Below are 18,952 nucleotides of genomic sequence, written 5' to 3'. Positions count from 1 at the left end.
CCAAGTAGAGACCCGCAGAGACCATTCTAGTTTCCATTAAATGTCATACAATTCCCATTATTCCGATTAAATCCATTATAGTTTTTTCGTTCAGCAGGGAATAAAATAGCTAATGGCCTACTATGTTAGCGAATACCAGCTCAGATCAACTTTTACCAAACAAATGATGAACAACACGCTTATTGAAAAAATATTTTATTTACAAGAGTTATCCACAGAATACATGAAGAGAAACGGTGCTTCAGTAAAATGCACTGGAAGACAATTAAATTATGACATAGATGAAGCCTGCTCAGGTAGTTTTTGTCATATGGCTCCTGTGTTTGATCTTAAAAGTGTTAAAAGATCATACACTCGGTAATAAAAACAATTTGTGCAGTCTGCCTTTAAAAACAATCAACAATTATAACTTAAAATGGCCATAGTTTCCATCGCGTTCCTAACACCTGTCCATGTTTTGGCAGGTGAATCATTTGTAAACATAAACTCTCTGAAAACGGACCAAATCCTCTCCTGTTCCTACAGAAACTGAACGGGCCAGATCGACTCTAGCACATAAACAATAAGGAAGTGCAGTGTGTTTATATTACCGTGTAACTAGTGCATAATGAAGTACTTCAACTCTTGACAACAGATGCACTTAGTTCGTTCTCGTATACTATTTTCCTCTTTCATGGATATTCCAAGTCCTTTATCAACTTTTTTTGCACCTCACTTCAATCATATAATTTAAGCAGTCAGAAACATTCTATCATTGACACTGGAGTACACCTTTGTGCATTTGTCTGTCGTGCACTTTTGTCCATGCAAGTCCTTTCTTCAGTCTCTTCTTGTCTCAGCATTCCACAATCACATGCTTCAAGTTTCTCTGCGTTCTACACTTCAATGGTTTTGAAGTAGATTCTAGAGTAGATGTTGTCTAGTTGACTATGAAGTGCGTGAAACGAGGGCCGTTTGGAAGGCTCCGCATGCCAGCATTCCATCATGATGCGGTAGATGTTTGGAGGACAACGGCTTGGGGATGGCAGCCTGTAGCCTGATGACAGGATCTCCAAAACTTCCTTATTATTCTTGCCTGCATGCATATGAAATAAGAATGATAAACAAAGGTATAGGGCTTTTTACACTGTGTGCAACGTTGCATACTTTTAAAGATGTTTTGCAAGGTTAACCCCACATTGAGGTGCCAAATACAGTGTTTGCGGAGTGAATGCAAACAGCCTACATGGACTACGTGGCGTCATTTGCATAAATGTTTTTTTTATTAAATCATAAAACATGAAGATGAGGATTAAACATTAACCGCAGGAACACTGTGAAACATGATAATCCAGGATAATATTTAGCCAGAATTACTGTACAAACAAACCCTTTTGTAAAACTTCATCACCAGAATGCGGGGATAACCGTGTTGAGGGGTTAAAAGTGGGCTTTAAAAAGAACATAACCCAGAAATAAACTGTGAAAAGGTGAAAATATCTGTAGCTGATAGAGTGACTCATACCATCATACGGCATCTTTCCACGTGACATCATCTCATAGAGCACAACGCCGAAGGACCAGACGTCAGATTTCACTGAGAAGCGCTGATAAAGTGCAGCTTCTGGAGCCGTCCAGCGCACGGGTATCTTAGTGTTTCTACTTGCCGTATACACACTGTCCTGCACACCAACAAAATACTTTAGAATGTAATACATTTCTGTTAAATTATTGCATTAGTGACATAATGTTGTTTTTTATCCATTGTTTGTTTAATAGTGGGCATTCACTTTTATAGGAACTGATTCTGTCTTCACATGTTGCTAGTGAAGTTACAAATCTGCATTCATTTCTCATTTCTCATAAACTTAAAGGGATAGTTCACCCAAAAATGGTAATTCCATCATAATTTACTCACGCTCAGACTGTCCCAACCTGTATACATTTCTTTTTTCTGCTGAACACAAAGGAAGACATTTGGAAGAATGTCAGTACCCATCCAGATCTCATCCCCCATTAACCTCTACTGTGGCAGTAAACAGGGGGTGAAATCTGTTTGCTTACTGACATTCTTCCAAATATCTCCCTTTGTGTGCAGCAGAGCAAATAAATGTATACAGGTTTGGAACAACTTGAGGGGAAGTAAATAATGCCAGAATGGTCATTTTTGGGTGAACTGACCCTTTAAATTGTTATAATCATCTCTGTATTTACTGTGTGCTTGAAAGTTACATTTATTCATTTAGCAGAGGTTTTTATCCAATATGACTAACAAATAAGGAACATCACGAAAATGTTTGAATATAATCGAAAGTACAACACATGCTGGAGCCGAAGCCAAAAGAAGAATTGTTGTTAAATAAATGTCAAAGTGCCGTTGACACTACATCACTCCCCACATACAGATCTTCAGAAGCTGCCTTGCTGGGTGTTTTTACCTTTATGATGCGTGCTAGGCCAAAGTCAGCCACTTTACACACCAGGTCATCTCCAACCAGGATGTTTCGAGCAGCCAGGTCTCTGTGGACGATGTGTCGGTCCTCCAGATAGGCCATTCCTTCTGCTACCTGACCAGCCATGTAGATCAGGTGAGCAGAGGTTAACACCTGACCCTCAGATGCTACATGAAGACACAAGGGACATACATTCAACGTTTTAGGAGAACAATGGAACATTATCAGATCATCCTAGATCATCAGGTTTTACCGGATTTCATGAAAGCCTGAGGGCATGCAGTCTTTAAAGGGATAGATTCTGTCCTAATTTACTCACCCTTGTGTAATTTCATACCTGTATAAATGACTTTGTTCTACTGAACACAAAGGAAGATATTTGGAATGTTGGCAATTTTCAGTTCTGGAACATCGTTGACTACTAAAGTAGGAAAATGTAAATGGTAGTCAAAGGTGTTCCAGATAATTCTTCAAAGTATCTAATTTTGTGTTCAACGGATATAGTGTTAAAATGTTAAACAAGCTGTTTCATTAGTCTTAGACCCCAGTATAACATTATGAATAATATTAAATAAATATTAAATCAATGAAATGTTAAATGAACCCATGTAATTGGATTTAAAATGTTATGCATTTTTTTGTTCATAGTAATTGTGCAGAATACATTTAAAACATGTTTAAATGTGTTCCATTCTCTCTTTCTGGAGCACAAGGCATCAGAAAATTTAACAAAATATGTAATAACGAAACACGCAGGAGGTTTAGCCTGTGTAGGACTTTGCAAATTCATTTAAATTCTGTGGCTTTTGTGCTGTTGTGAGTTCTGCTGTCTTCCTGTGGCATTGCCACATGTTACAGTTAACTATTAGAATTCAACTAAATATAAACACAACTAAATACAAAAAGAATCACGCAAATGTTCATCAGTGTTAGTAATTCAATAATTGATCAAAGTAGTAAACAAGATAATAAACGCAATCTTTGAAATAGATCACAGACTGTTGAAAGTGACTTCATTGTCAGAGATATGAACGCTCTGTTAAATAATTTACTTTTGATAACAACACAAGATTAAAAAAGGAAGTCAAATGAAAAACAAGGTCATCAGTGCTGACATGACCGTAAAGAAAGTACATGTATTTAAGCATAATGGTATATACAGTGCTTTTATTTGACACTACACAGAAATACTTTTATATAAACATGCAGGTGTCTGTACAAGCCATTATTGAAATAGGAAAGAGAGTATGTGAAAATGAAAGCACTTACAAGACAGGTATGATTTCAGGCTTCCTTTAATCATGAGCTCAGTGATGATATAGACGGGTTCTCCTCGTGTGCACAGAGCCAGGAGCTGAATCAGTTTAGGATGGTGAAGGTTCTTCAGTGCGTGAACCTCCTTGACAAATTCATCCAACTTTGTGTCCTCTACAGGGCACAATGAGAGAGTCATAGCTTAAAAGTTATGTTGACTTTTTAAGGTTTTGTCTAAGAATTTTTTTTATTTCTCTTTTTTGGGGAAGTAAAAACGATTCTTTTAGGTCAGTGCTGTGAAAGCCCCTTTTGAACATCTTTATTTTTAGGAATGTGAAAAACACATCAAAAATAACTTTGATAGCTATGTTGTTCTGCAATTCCTTTAGCACTAAAATCAAATCAAATCTAACTAAATGTATAAATAATACATTTTGTGGGCAAGATGGAAAACCCAATATGCTCAGATAAGGCATTAACTTATTATGTCCGGAGGTAACTTTACATTTCTAAATCCTAAAAGAGAGGCTTCATACATTATGCCGAAGCATAAAAAACTTTCTGGTGTCGTCGCATACATTTTCAACCAGTTGGTGCAGTAGAATTTGTGCTCACACAGCAAAATTACAAAACACTTATGCTTAGATTTCGCTGCATTTATTAAAGATTTCACAACCTCTTTCTTTTCTGCTCTCATGTTTGAGCCTAATGTAACATAGTGCTTTCAAACATATAGCCGCTGAAAAAAATTAAGGAGACCATTTCAAAGTTTATCTGAATTTACTTTGTGTCGAGGTTAAATCATCATTTTTGTTTCATTCTGTGAACTGCTAACAATATTTTTGCCAAATTTGAAATAAAAATATTGTTTCTATTTGCTTTTATTTGCAGAAAAAGAAACTGGAAAAATAAGTCAAACTCACAGAAAATATGCTCTGTATTTTTTCAGACTTCAAATACTGCTCTAAAAAACAAGTTCAGATTCACTTTTAAGCAATACTACATATTTATAGATGTATTTGAAAAAATACTAAATGTATTTTTTATAATATAGATGTTTCTTTTATGCTGTCCGTCCTTCACCTTGCTGTTGAATGACTTTATGTCACATATCTAGAAATGCTGATGAAATGACAATTTGGAATGGTCTCTAATATATGTTTCCGTGGCTTTATCCATGCACTACACTTTGTCCAGTGTAAATGCATAAGAAGCTGAAAGTGAAGCAGCATCACACCTTGTTTGAGTGTCTTGATAGCCACGTTCTGCTTCTTGGGGGTCCAGACAGCCTCCCAAACCTCTCCGAAGTGTCCTTCCCCGAGTTTCTTGATAAGCTGAAACTCCTCCCTCGGCCGCTCCCACGGTTCCATGTCAAACAGCTCCCTCTACACGTGGACACACAAAGGTCACAAGAGATCTGTTCCTAGAATCTTTCCTCCTTGATATCACATGCACAGTACTAACTACAACACTTTTTGTTGACTGCATAGACATGAGAGAAAGATAAGAATGGGTTGGAAACCTATTTCTATAAGAACACTGAACTTGAAGCATCAGAGTGATGAAGGGTTTGTTTCTCGCTAAACAAGCAGTTTGGCTTGGGTTTCATAAATAAACAAAAGATGTAGTTAGTATCTAGTATGAAGGTGTGTTAAAGTGTTTAGGAGGAAACATATAGAATGTTTTCATAGTTTTCATTAAATGTAAATGCATTGTTTAACCTCTGGTGCTCCAGGGGTCACAATGATGCTCCTCAGACCGACCATCTAAAATGCAACTAGTTTTTTTCTGTGATATCAATGTAACATATTTTTATTCTTTATTGTGAGAGGACAACACGTGGGACTGACATCTTCAGTCTTATTTAATCACTTTTTGTTTACAAACAAGACAGAGTCTATGTTTTGATTCATAAGTAAAATAAATAGGTAAATAGAAGTGTAAAAAGGTTTAGTCAAAGGCGATTGAACACTATCAGAGGATTACATATAAATCACGAGTGTGACAAATTACGACACAATGATAGTCATATTTTTGTAAATGCTACCTCACAATGCTACAACTTTTTTTCTCACAAATGTGACCTGTGTGCAGTTTAAAACCAATGGATCTGGTAGAATTTTTTATACTGAAATAACATCAAATGATATACTTTTATTTTGCCATTTGCACATTTTGGTTGAGGAAAAACATGTAAATCAACCGTTTTAATAAGATTGTTGTGTTAGGTTTAGGGCTGGATTATTGTCTGGAAAGACCTTATTTACCTGTTTCTCTTTGACTTATTATATACAATAATACAATATTATACAATATTAATGCCATAAAGGATGAGAAAGAGGGTCTACATATGATTTGTTTAATAAGCATATGTCACAGTAAAACCATGTTTAAATGTGTTTATCTACACACCCTAGTTCAACCACTAGTTTTTTACATTTACTCACCCACATTTTATTCCAAACCTGTATGACTTTCCTTCATCGGCAGAACACAAAATAAGATATTTTGAAGAATGTTGGCCCCCATTGAATTGCATTGCATCACCAAGACTTTTCTCAAAATACCTTTATGTGTTCCTCACAAGAAAGAATCGTATACCAGTTTCAACCAGCATGAGAGTAAATAAATGATGTTAAAATTTGTATTTGTAATGGAACTATTCCTTTAAAATGAGTAAAAGATTTAGAAACCAAAGTATTTGATGCAGGCTCAATAGAGGCACTGCCCACGGCAACTACATTAGAAACAGACTGCTCCATATCGCTAATAGGATCTCTTAAGCAGAACTGATACCCATAATGTAATGCCTATTTATGAACGTTTGTCTCATGAGGACAAAATTCGGTTGTCTAAAATAAGGCAGGGAAGTAACGTCACTGAATCATACAGATGTTTTTGCTTTGTGTGTATTAAATAAAAGAGTCGTACTTGCTGTACACATGGCTGTTCCAAGGGACATCCCAGACTTCTGGAATTCTGCTGGAAATATTTGATAAGCTCATCCAGAGTGGCAAAAGAAATCTTGTCGGAAACAAAGTAAGCGCCAACCGCTGAACGATGGATACGGAAATGGAAGACACTGTTTTCGCTTCTGGCTGTAAAGAAGAGAAAATCATGTTTTTCTCTATAAATGCAAACGCTGAAAATGGTTTAAACACAAACACTCGCTACTGATATCTTCCAAATGACTTAGTCAGCTGAGCAATATTATGCTACAAACTCCGGGAGAGAAATTAAGTAAAAGAAAGAATGAAAGGAGATGTTGTGTAGTTTGAAATGATGGAGAAAAAGCACAAAGAGCATTATTCATGCAAAAACATACAACAATAAGATTGTTTTGAGAGAGGCTCTGTGCTGTCAGGTAGAAAACTGGAAACTGGAGTTGTGCAAAGAGAAGATAAAGATGGAGATGATGTATAAGAACATGTCAAGCGCTGAGACCTCCAGGCATTCAAATTTCAGAGTGCATGAAACGGAGGGAGAAGAAAAAAGGAAACAAACCGGAGATGGTATATTCATCACTGTGGCTCTCACTGATCCGCACCAGAAAGGAACCAGTTTTATTCTGAGGAGCCAGAAGCAGCTTCTCAGCTTTTTGCCTGTTTATATTCCCATAGTACCATCTGTAAACAGACACACAGAGAATGAATTATCAAATTGCTCGATAAGACATTTAATGCTTATTACAGAGTGTGAAGCGTCTTAAGACTATATGTTTGCATTGTGATAGGAATTGAATGTCAGTTGTGAATTGTCCCCAATCGAATAACACAGACAGTCGTATTCTGTAGTACTGTAGTGCACAACAAGTATTTATAATTGTACATGTAAATGAGATTATTTTACTGTCTTTGTATTGAGGAATTGATTTACTGCATGGACAGTAGTAAAAATAAAAAATATCAAATTAGAAAGGAAATTATAAGAAGATCAAAAGTTTAACAAATGCATTCGTGTGGGCAGTGTGCGTTTATAGTGATGAAAACAATGTCAAAATGAAAGCTTAACAATATATTATGTATATATGTTTTTATTATACTTGAAAAACATAACTATAGGGAAATATACTGGAAAATATAATGCGATACATTAAATAATCATTTACATGTGCTTATATTTTTCAGCATGCAAAAAAGCAAGTATTATTATGTAGAACCTATATTGTAATATAACCGTGTATTACTCTTAAATATTTTCATACAAGATGTAATGTATTGACAGTTAATAGGGGAACATATTTTATTCTACGACTATGTCAAACCCTTAAATGAAATGCACGTTAATCGCATGTAAAAAACTGGTCAGGTCAAGGCTCATATTTTGACCACTTTAACCGCGTTCGGTTTGTCACAGTAAACACCGTTGCCATGTTAAATATGGGTGCGGCAGGGCGCACACGCTTGTTTAGCTCAATCCCATGATGCGTCAGTTTCAGTGAAACTCCAGGTGACAGGTGCACGAGAGGCCTGCCGCCCGCTCGCACAAGGCGTTACTTTGCCAGTGCTCATTGGGATGTTTCTAATGGACTGACCCCGTTACAGCAACACAACACAAGTAGGCTGTATGGCAGCGCTAAACAGTCTCACTGTCCCCGTGAACAATAAAGCCGATTGTGAAATAGTCGACAGTGCACGCACCATGGAGGTATGTGTGTGCGGTACTTGTTACCTGCGCGTAAAACCTTACCTGTGTATGTGCGCGCGCGCGTTTCATTCAACTGTGCACTACATGGCTACTCGCGTATCGCTTGATCATAAATATTTCACCGTAATACGTTTCTCACTCCTATAAACACATACAACACCATAAAAGCAAACTCTGGACTTACTTGTAGTTTGCGAATTCGTCCTGTACCAGGGCCACATAATTAGCGGGGACCAAACCCGACTCAAGGGACCCGGTCAGCTTCTTGGCAAGTACATAATCTCCCCTCTTCTCTATGACAGACAGTTTGTCCCCTTCCTTCACAGTAAGCTCTTCCTCGCTACGGGCTACAAAGTCGAACAGAGCCGCGTAAAGCTGCGAATGTTTCTTCTTAGGCGCCGGGATCCGGATATCACCTGAAACGGTGCGGATCTCGGCCGGGTGCGCGACGTTCGGGTAATTAAATTCGGGCCATATCCAGTCCCATAACCTCTTCAGACATGGCAAACAACAGCGACAACAGTTCTCCATCCCGACCCACGCTTCCCGGGACTCCGGTGACGGGCGCCAGGGCAGCCCGAATATACGGCACGGCTATGCAAAGCGAAAAAGGTTCAAGTGGTAAATAAAAACGCGTGCGGGTCCCTCGACAGCCTTCGCCGTCCGTCGCGATAGACACCGGAATCCCCTTTGTTCAGCTAACACGGCGTTCGCGACCAGCGGAGGATCAGGTGAAACCGGTTCCGTTTCGGGATGGATCACAAACAAACAAATCGCGCTGTCGGTATGCGGAAAAGACATGCTGGAGGAGAGTTCAATGAGACGTTTCCCTCGAACAAACGATTTTTCACCGTGATCTTCATTCGACCGCGTCGTTGCTCTCTCTCATCATAGCGAGCGTTGCGGTTGATCGCTGCGTGTAGTGTGATGTACCGTACGGTATTGTGTGCCGCAGCATTTGTGCCTCTATCTGCTACAGCAAAACGCCTCGCAGTGTCTAACTTTGGCTGCGATCGACCCTTGTGTCCTGTAGTGCGATCATCTGCTCAGGCTAACGTTATTCAATAGATGCGAACCGTCGCCGTTCATTACCGGATCGGACTAAAATCATTCAAACGCGTAAGCATTAAACACGACTGGTTTATTTGTGGACCCTCATTTGCGTCCGCATGCGTCAGCAAAGCTGTTTTGCGTACTGGAAAAACAAAAACCGCCCTTTAAGGAAAATCAAGCATGTTTTTATTGTAGCAAATGTGTAGGAATCATGCTTTTGGTGGATCGTTAAAACTGGTACATATTGAATTATGGTCATTGTAGTGGCACATTCTTTTTGAGTTTTATTCGATGACTTGTTAGTGCACATATACAACTGACCTATATGCATTAACAATGAATCAAATAACCTGTGTACAGTAACCATGATTTACGTATTTCTAAATAGATATACATTTTGATGCACTTTGCAATGTAGCAAACATTGGTTTAATATTGAATCAATGTTACACTCAACATTAAACCGGTTATCTTGCTATATGAGAGTGTTTTAAACTTTTATTTATCTAAATTGTTTAAGTCAGTCATTTTTTTGCTTTAATGAAGCTGTTTATGTCATAGGGGGTTATGGGAGAAATTTTAGATTTTACTTGGACAGCAAGACCTGATCTGCTCTCTCTCTCTCTCTCTCTCTCTCTCTCTCTCTCTCTCTCTCTCTCTCTCTCTCTCTATTGGGGTCCCTAATGCCTAATTGCAGGGGTCGGCGAGTAATTGGCCAAAAAACTAATTCGCCGCTAGGTGGCGGCCTAGAACATAATCAAAGATAATTTAAGAAATTAATTGATGAAAAATGCAACAAGAATAGCCTACTAAAAATATAGTTATTATATAATTACATAACTGTAATTATATAAAACTGCTCCTCACATACCAAACTGCTTTTTATGCCTGCTAGGGGCACGCTATTACATTGTGTGCAGAGTGATGTTTACATTTAAGCTATATCTAGATGGTGAGAGAAAATGGCACTATCAAATAGTCTAAAGAGGAAAGTTGACAGCAAAAATAGGGCATACAAAGAGGAATGGTAAGACAACTATGCATTCATCCTACCTAGTTTTGTAAAAGCAAAGACAGTGTGTCTTATCTGCAACAAAGTTGTCGCTGTTTGCAAAGAATATAATATAAGATGGCACCATGAGACTAAGCATACATATAAGCAAACGTTTCAATGCTTCACTGTTTCTTGTGGCTCAGTGGATATTGAACATGGCGTCAGCAACGCCAAGGTCATAGGTTAGATCCCAGGGGATTGCACATAGGCCTACTTAGAAACAAATGTATAGGACAATGCAATGTAAAACGCTTTGGATAAAAGCGTCTGCCAAATGCTCCATCATTGTGGAGACATTTTGTATCGTCGTTGTCAGTCAACGCTCCCTTTCTGCAGGTGGCTCTAAACGCACCAGACGCTGGTATGCCATCTGCCACCAAATGCTACAAGATCACAATCGGGTCATGATGCACAGTATGGCTGATATTATTAAAAATGACATTCAGTTTTATGAAAATATCGAACGATTTGCTTCACAAGACGTCAACATGTCGCCAGAAGCCGCTTTTTTGGAACTATGTGCTTTTGGAACTCTTAGAAAAGTGGACCACATAGACTCCCATTATATGAAGCAGCTAGGATGGTCTACTGGTCATGAAACAGAACCCAAATGCAGACAGCTCAAACGAGGGGGCGGGCTAAGACGCAAGACAGGAGAGCACAAGGCACAATTAATGGCCATGTGCTTCCAACACAAACACAAGTGGGGCTGTCAAGGTCCCATCGGCCAGAAGAGATACAGCTGCTAGGGAGCCGGGATCATGACAGTACCACTTCCCCAGGAGACGCCACCTGGCGGCCCCAAGCGGGCACACGACATGAACAAAAATCGAAATCAAAACACTGCAAAATAGTAACTAAAAAGTCCCAAACAGGATAAGACTTGAGGCCCAATGACAGGAAACCACACAGGAAGTTTTGATAAATTGTCATTATAAAAGCCGTTTTCATTATTGTGGTCAGGACTCAACAGTCTGGGACTGACACATTTACCTGAAAAAAATCCCAAAGATCAGTAAAAAAAAGAATGAAGATGGTGTATATTGGTTAATATGTATATTAAACAATTCCTTTTGAAATAAGGTCCAATTTTAATTCAATTAACTTGTTTTTTAGTATTTTAACAGTTGTGGGACATGATCAAAAATGGTGTTTGGACCTACAGAAGCTTCATAATTTTATATTAAATCACATGGATCTTTAATTCTATTTATTGTCAAGGTGTGAAATGACACTGTGACTATATTTAGAAAGCGTCATATGACAAATATTGACATAAATCTAAAATTTCACTGCTGGGACTTAAAAGTTCCTGTAGTTGTAGAAACACCCACACATTAACAGATGCCGATTCCTTTGGACAAAAACAAAGCAACTAGTTGTTTGATATATCACACTGTTTTATTAGTATATTTAGCTTTGTGATGTACAGCTTGGGAGGAAAAAAAGGTCACAATGCCATATTCTGTGACATTTTAGCAGTGACGTCCCACTGGAGAAAGCTTAATCTCAAATCATTGGTTTTCTTTAATGAAAGTGATATGTTAGGAGCCACCCATGCGGTTTCGCATTTAACAACAAAAACAGATTTTTTTCATTCAGTCCCTTCGTATCTTCACATATGTTTTTATCAACACTTCTAAAGAATTAAAATATTTAGCCACATGTACTGAAAAAAGTATTCACTGATATATATAACACAATAAATATAAAAAAAGATTAGTTTGATATATATTATGGTTATTAAATAGGGAAATGGGGTTGCCAATAAGACGACTTTCTCAACTATAAAACAGTAATTATTTACCTGAGGATTATACTCTGCTGTTCTTGTACTCTAATACTTGACGTCTGCCCCTGCTAAAGGGTGCGATAATGGCTTTTAATCATTAGCCAACAAATGGCCATGTTCTCCTTAATGAACAGAGGAAAAATCTTCCTTTCGTGTTGACAGCAGTTTGAGAAAAAGAATAAGGTTCGCCTGAAGGCATTGATTTAATGGGATCTCCTAGACAGATATCCTGTCTAAACGTGATGCCGCAAGTCCCATTTCCCTTACTTATAAAGGAATCGGATGAAATCAAGCAATGTCTGAAAAGGAGAAAGGGAAAGCATTTTAAGTAAACATAGCAAACAAACAAAAAAAATCTCAAAAATCTGTACATGTAAACATCACACTTCCAAAATGAGGAGGAAAGAGACAGTTTCACATTGGTATTAGATACATATCAAAACCAGAGCTGACATCCGCAGCTCTGTATACAGTAGGAGAAATCAGAAGAAAAATTACAATGGAAAACATCCAAAGCACCAACAAATGCTAAAAGATTCAAACAGGGAACCACATTGATTTGAATGCAGCTGTACACCACTGTGGTAGAAAAATAAAAAGTAATTTTACATTTTTTCAGAGCTTCATATCTGAAACCGGACAACCTCTTTTAATTGTGTAGTTTAACGACAACCATAACCAGCGTCACACCTGACTGCAAAGCCAGAACCCGTATGACCGTCTGTGTCTGTAATGTATACGAGTAAAGGGTTCGAATGGGACTTTGGTGATGCATCTAACATACGACGGATGGGCTGGGTTTACACGTACATAAGATCACAGTAGAATGCGGTGCTGATTTTATAAAAAAAATGCAGAGGTACAATGACAGCACATAAAAGAGCTGAGGGGGTTTCTAATACACTATTAAAAGCGTAGCTCACCTTCCAAATACAAAATTCAGCCATCATGTACTCACCCTCTTGTCATTTCAAACCTCCATGACTTTCTTTCTTCCGCAGAGAACAAATGAAGATATTTTGAAGAGTGTTGTTAACAGCCCCCCATTCACTTGCATTGGTTATAATAGAAGTGAATGGGGGGCTGTGCTGTTCTCTTACCGACATTTAAAGAAATATCTTCTTTTGTGTTCTGCAGACGAAAGAAAATCATACGGGTTTGAAATGATAAGTGGGTGAGTAAATGATGACAGAACTTTCATGTTGACGCTCAACTACTCCTTTAACATTTATATAACAATCTATTCTGTTAAGCCCCTTTAAAGGCACAGCTCAGCAAAATAAAAAAAGATACCGTCCCAAATATCCCAAAACAAAACTTTTAGCCATAACCTACTGAGATTAAAGTTCTTGGGAGTAGACTCTTGGCAAGAGTGAATAATACTGTCGCTAACATCTATAACTTAAACTACTTTGTTAACTAATGCACGGATGCAGATTGTGAGAGCACTCGAGCAGGTCGCTCTTGGTGTATCTGTAATCCGATGTGACCTTGGTTTGGCTGGCTGCCTGGCATGTTGACATCCTTGTTTGGAATGTTTAGGCAAACAGGACAACTTCATATGTGACGTTGGTATTTTTACAAAACATTTCTGTAAAGACCACTTGCGATACAAAAAAAATACAAAATAATCGAGAAAACCAGAATAAAAAACGGATAAAAAGGTTTCGACAGTGGGCCACAGAAATCGCGTTTGAGAGTGAGAGATGGTCTGATTATGGCTAAAATACCCCTCACTCCTGACGCGCTGTACCGTACACACACAACACAGAGCGCGAGAACAAAACTGTCAACTAGTTACACCTTTTTCGAGATTGTCGTTTGCCTTGTTTTACAGTTTGTAGTTCAGTAGCTGTCCTTGAGTGAGCTGGAGAGAAGAAGCCCATAACAAACAGATGAACGGTTCGCTTTTCAGCTTCTCCTCAGATGCGTTAAGCAGTCCCAGGTTCAATTCACAAACGTTTACCGTCGTATGTTTTTATAGATCCACATAAAGAGCTCAGTGGCATGTGAGGTTGGCGTATATTTGACGATGTTCGACAGTCGGTTTAACAGGCAGTGGGATTCATACCCATATCAGATCTCAATGAGAGCGCGAGATGGCCGAGGCAGGAAAAGAAAAGACAGGACGGGACAGCAGCTGGAATCTCTTTTCATAACTTGACCTCTCAACATCTATATGGCTCTACTTGTGACAGGACAATAACGTTGAAGCGGAAAAACTAAAATAGCTAATCCCGAAAATGAGAGTGCAAAGAGAACTCTTTGAATATAATAAACAGCACGTCCAGGTTTTTTCTTTTAGACAATAAAGCGTATTTAATAACCTTTAAATTGTGTCTCTGTTTAAGACAATTGAGCTCTTTTTTTCCATCCCAACTGGCGTAACACAAAAATATCTGTATTTATACTCATTTGACAGTATCTGTTGCACAATTTATGGTCATTTAATAAAAAATGTATCACAGACTTTTTTTAACTTAACGAATTAGATTTCTCAATTGTGGGAGGGTAAAAATGTGCTCGATTGTAAAGAAAATATTGATGTCAAAATGCAAAATAAAGTTGAGGCTTCGTAAGCCTTTATCTATAATTATATGTCATTTTTTAAAGTGTTGAGCTGAAATGTGACCTAGACGTGTTTTCGCGACAACCCAATATCCGTACGCGGAACCACAGTGGAATTTTTTCTACATCATCTACATCTCTCCCGAGACGAATGTATGAAACAAAGTGAATAAGACGTGGACAAAGAGACATTAAACAGACAGATCAGACCGTAGACACGCTATAAGCTCAACACAGTAATGAGAGGCCTGGTGCTGACAATTTTGCATATTTCTTTACATCAACGGCGACATTCTAATAAAAAATCAGGAGGGCTGGACACTTAGGTCTACCAAGAACTCTTACAAATACAATACAATACATTTCAATTCGCTCCAAGAAATCAATGGCAATGTGTGTCTGTGTTTTGGACGGGGGGGGGCAAAATTGCACACAAATATGTTTAAGGCGGCAGTGTCGTCTCTGGTCACACACTCGCCCGGTTTCCAAGATACACAGCACACCATCATGGATCTCAATCACACCCGTCGTGTGCGTAAGCAGGGTTAAATGCATGTCCGATGATTCAGAAAGCTCCTCGGTGGGGGTCATGGCAGCTTTAATATGTTAGTTTCTCTCTTTTAGGGCTAGGAATGCTTTTGATTATCATCTGCATTGCGATATTCTTTCTCCATCCCCCACCAGCAGTGCTATAAACACGCTCAGATTAGCACTGCCTCTGTGTGCGTATGGAGCAAATAACAGTGACATTTCCATCAGCTCCTGAACCATTCCACCGCACTAAATACGCTTTTTTTTACCTGTCCTGCAATATATGCAATTCATTAAAGAGCGTGAACGAATGTGTGTGTATGCACGCCACGCTTTTGTGACAAATCGCTCACCGTTGATCTTCTCATTGAAGCACACGCCGAAGCACTTTAACACTAAAACAAACATAGAAAAAAACTGGCAAAGCTAACAAAAGCAGCCTTCTGTCTCAAACAAATGCTCTCAACCAGAATTCAAAACATGGCAGATTTGAATCTTCCCTCCAGATATTTTGGCTTCCCGTTTCAGTCTTTTGCCCATTGTTCGTTCATTTTTTGCCTTGGTACGTTTCGTCTTGAGGTGCTCTGGTTGTGTTGGGAGGCTTGAGGTTTCAGGTCTGTGGCGTTATAACCGAGTCCATAGCAGCAGTGTGGATTAATGGCCATAAAGAAGAGTCAACAGATAAATAGACTTACAGCTTCAACCTCCTTCCATCTCTGTTTCCCCTCAAAATAAAGTCAGGTGGAGGAGGAGTTGAGAAAGAGAAGGGCACAGTATAGAAACGAGGAGTGACCCGTAGATAGGGAATGGAGTGAGTTGGCACCTGTAAGCTGTATGTGACAGGTTCAAATGCATTCGGAAAGGGTATGGCCCATGTCACAAAAAGACCTGATCGATTATATAAGTCAACCTCATCAGAACACTTCATTCTGTCCACAAAAGTCCAACCTTCCATTTTCAACTCTAGTGTATTCATGACATCGATACCTTGAAATGGACCGGAATATATACAAAACCTAATGCACACTGCAAAAATAAATGTCTTACTTTGTTTTGCGTTTCCAATACAACTATCTCAAGATTTTTAAATAGAGATTACATTTGCTTCTTGTTTACTGAAAGAAAATATCAAAATAAATACGTTTATGCTAAAAACAAGAAATTCATATTTGTCAAATAAGGGGTAAGAAAATAGGCTGAATTAAGTTAGTTAAATCAAGAAACTTGAATTAAGTAGATTTTTTCTTACTCCAATGGCAGATATTTTGCTTGTTTAAGGCATAAAAGTTCAATAACCTTCAGATATTTGTACTGGAAAACAAGAAAAGAATACTAAATAAGATATTGATTTGCAGGTTGCAGTGCAACAAAATCTCTGTTTTGTTTTCCAGTAAAAACATCCATATATCCTTAACACAAGGATTGTTTACATAAAAGCAGAGAAGATTTGCTTCTCAAATCTTGTTTTTAGGATATTTAGATATTTTAGCTGGAAAACAAAATTGCTGCTTAAGAAAATGTTTTGCAGCGTTCGGAAAATAGAAACAATCCACATTTGAACCACAGACACAAATCCACCATACTCTGTGCTCTCAATGGCTAAATCTCAGGGTGCTGAGACGCGGTGGACCGTGAAGCTGAGGACGGACGGGTGATAATTTTCTTCTCCCCCACACAGAGAGAGAGAGAATGCTGGGGGAGAGAGAGAGCAGAACAGACAGGCTGAGGTATTTCCAGGTGATCTTCCACCTGCATATCTAAATGCATAAGTTACATGTTCAGAGGTCAGAACAAATGGAAAAGTGCTTCAGGACACAGAGAGTGCTTATTTACAGCAATTACAAATGCCTCTCAGTTTTCTTCATTCTCTTTTTTATCTTCTTTCCATTACACCTCAAAAAGCGTCTTCATTTTGTTAGTGCCATCTGGAGGATCGGTCTGATAATGAGGATGATGGTTATGAAAGCTCCATGTGCAGGATGCAGCCTGTGGTCCAGAGAGATGTGTTTAGAAAGAGAGAGGGCGTTGGAGGAAAGAGAGTGAGAAGTTCAGTTCTGTTGTAGTATGAGGTTCTCCAGCTCGTCTGCCGATCGGAGGAGGAACGCAGCAGATTCACGGTATCCCGCGATAAGTTGTCGCACCGCAGCCACCTCTGTATGGCTGAGCTGAGCTGAAGTCCCGCCCCCTCCGCCGTTCCTCCCGAGACTACTGGAGCTTGACGAGGATGAATTGGAGGCCAGAGACTTCATACTGAGATCAGTAGGACCTGAGTATAGTGTGAGAGAAAGAATTACACACACTGTAAACAAAACTGTGTCAGACAAGACTTGTTTCACAAAATACAGTTTATAATATATTTCATAAAAAATATAATAGACTGATTCATTTTTTCCGTATAACAAATCTGAAAAACAAATTACACCCAGTTCCTCTCTCACCATTGGTCTGGGCAGTAGCTGTCGTCAGGGATACAGGGTGTTGAATGCTGCCGCACAGTCCGCCGTAACCACGGTAACTGTAGTTGAGGCCTCCATTAATGTATAGCTGGTCCTGGGAGTAGGCTGAGGCTGCCAGCGAGTACGCAGAGTGGGCCAGAGAGATGGGCTCGCGGGAAACCGGCTTATCGTGTGCTTCCTCCTGAAAGGACAGTGGTCAGACACACACTTAATGCATTAAAATCAAACACACGCCCGCACGTGTCACATGTTATGTGAAAGAGTTGCATACGTGTGCCTGGTAGACGTCCAAGCGCAGTCTTTTGGCAGCTTTGCGTGACTCGCTCTCGCAGGCGGCTGCTAGAATGTTCTCAGCCATGGCTGAGGTCAGGTGGGGGGGCGTGGGTCGAGTCTGCAGGAAACACACACAGACCCGGTCAATCAATAGAATCAATTCAATGTTGCAGCAACAATGGATCCGTAGTATTTCAAATTATTGTCATGTTTTTATATACTGGACATGAAACAGATGGATAGGTTCAATACTTCACAAATAACTGTAGGTAAAAAGAAATTCCATGTTGTAAACCTTCTTTCCATATCATAAAGTCCTTTGTGTTTCAATTTACTGCTTTAACCAAAATATATGTGCATTCCATAGATGTGTCTATAGAGCCTAACTTGTATTAAATCAGGACCAATCTTTACAAAGTTGTATTTGTTATTATTATGATTGAAATGTACATTACTGGCCAGCAGGGGGCGGTAGATGATATCAATCATGTAAAGGTGAGAGAGGCAGCATGTGTACCTCCATGCCGTTCTTCTTCATACGACGGCAGGATTTGAGGTATGTGCGGATGCGTTTGCGTGCGCGCTCCTGGAACTCCGGGAACTGGCGGCTGCACGATTCAATAATGGCTTGGATCTTTTCTTTAGGCTGTTTGGAGATTGGCACCATCCGGTCCAGATTCTCATCCACAAACAGCCGTACAAACATCTAAACAGAAAAAAAGAGTCAGCTCGCCAAATGATTCTTTATTATAAATAAAACAATATAGTAAATAAACTAAATCAAAATACATTAACCAAAGTAAATCTTGGTGTTTAACACTATTATAAAATGGGAACAATTCCATAGCATTTTAGATAAATAGTTGTATGTTATTTTGGACCGTTTGATAAC

The 18,952-nt window shown here is 38.9% G+C and overlaps 2 protein-coding genes across 4 annotated transcripts in view; both read right to left on the bottom strand.

Annotated features, from left to right (window-relative positions):
* Positions 1-180: 180 nt before the first annotated feature.
* srms (src-related kinase lacking C-terminal regulatory tyrosine and N-terminal myristylation sites) lies at positions 181-9,509 on the bottom strand. The gene is made up of 8 exons (XM_079477449.1): positions 8,518-9,509; positions 7,191-7,312; positions 6,618-6,784; positions 4,924-5,071; positions 3,702-3,860; positions 2,418-2,599; positions 1,505-1,661; positions 181-1,075 (listed from the first exon to the last, which is right to left on the bottom strand). The coding sequence occupies exons 1-8, from the start codon at positions 8,862-8,864 to the stop codon at positions 876-878; spliced, it is 1,482 nt and encodes a 493-aa protein (XP_079333575.1). The 5' UTR covers positions 8,865-9,509; the 3' UTR covers positions 181-875.
* A 6,356-nt stretch (positions 9,510-15,865) lies between these two features.
* The window catches only part of nol4lb (nucleolar protein 4-like b), a 71,938-nt gene continuing 68,851 nt past the window's right edge, over positions 15,866-18,952 (bottom strand). Inside the window, exons 5-8 of one of the 3 annotated variants that reach the window (XM_079478824.1) lie at positions 18,578-18,766; positions 18,059-18,178; positions 17,770-17,968; positions 15,866-17,597 (exon numbers count right to left, since the gene is read on the bottom strand). In XM_079478824.1, the coding sequence (XP_079334950.1) occupies positions 17,380-17,597; positions 17,770-17,968; positions 18,059-18,178; positions 18,578-18,766 (726 nt within the window). In that variant the 3' untranslated portion in view covers positions 15,866-17,379. The remainder of the gene's footprint in view (positions 17,598-17,769; positions 17,969-18,058; positions 18,179-18,577; positions 18,767-18,952) is intronic. The other 2 variants (XM_079478822.1, XM_079478823.1) reach the window with 2 other exon arrangements.

Source organism: Barbatula barbatula (assembly GCF_947034865.1).
Source record: "Barbatula barbatula genome assembly, chromosome: 17".
NCBI lineage: Eukaryota > Metazoa > Chordata > Actinopteri > Cypriniformes > Nemacheilidae > Barbatula > Barbatula barbatula.
This window is presented reverse-complemented; position numbering and strand designations above follow the sequence as displayed.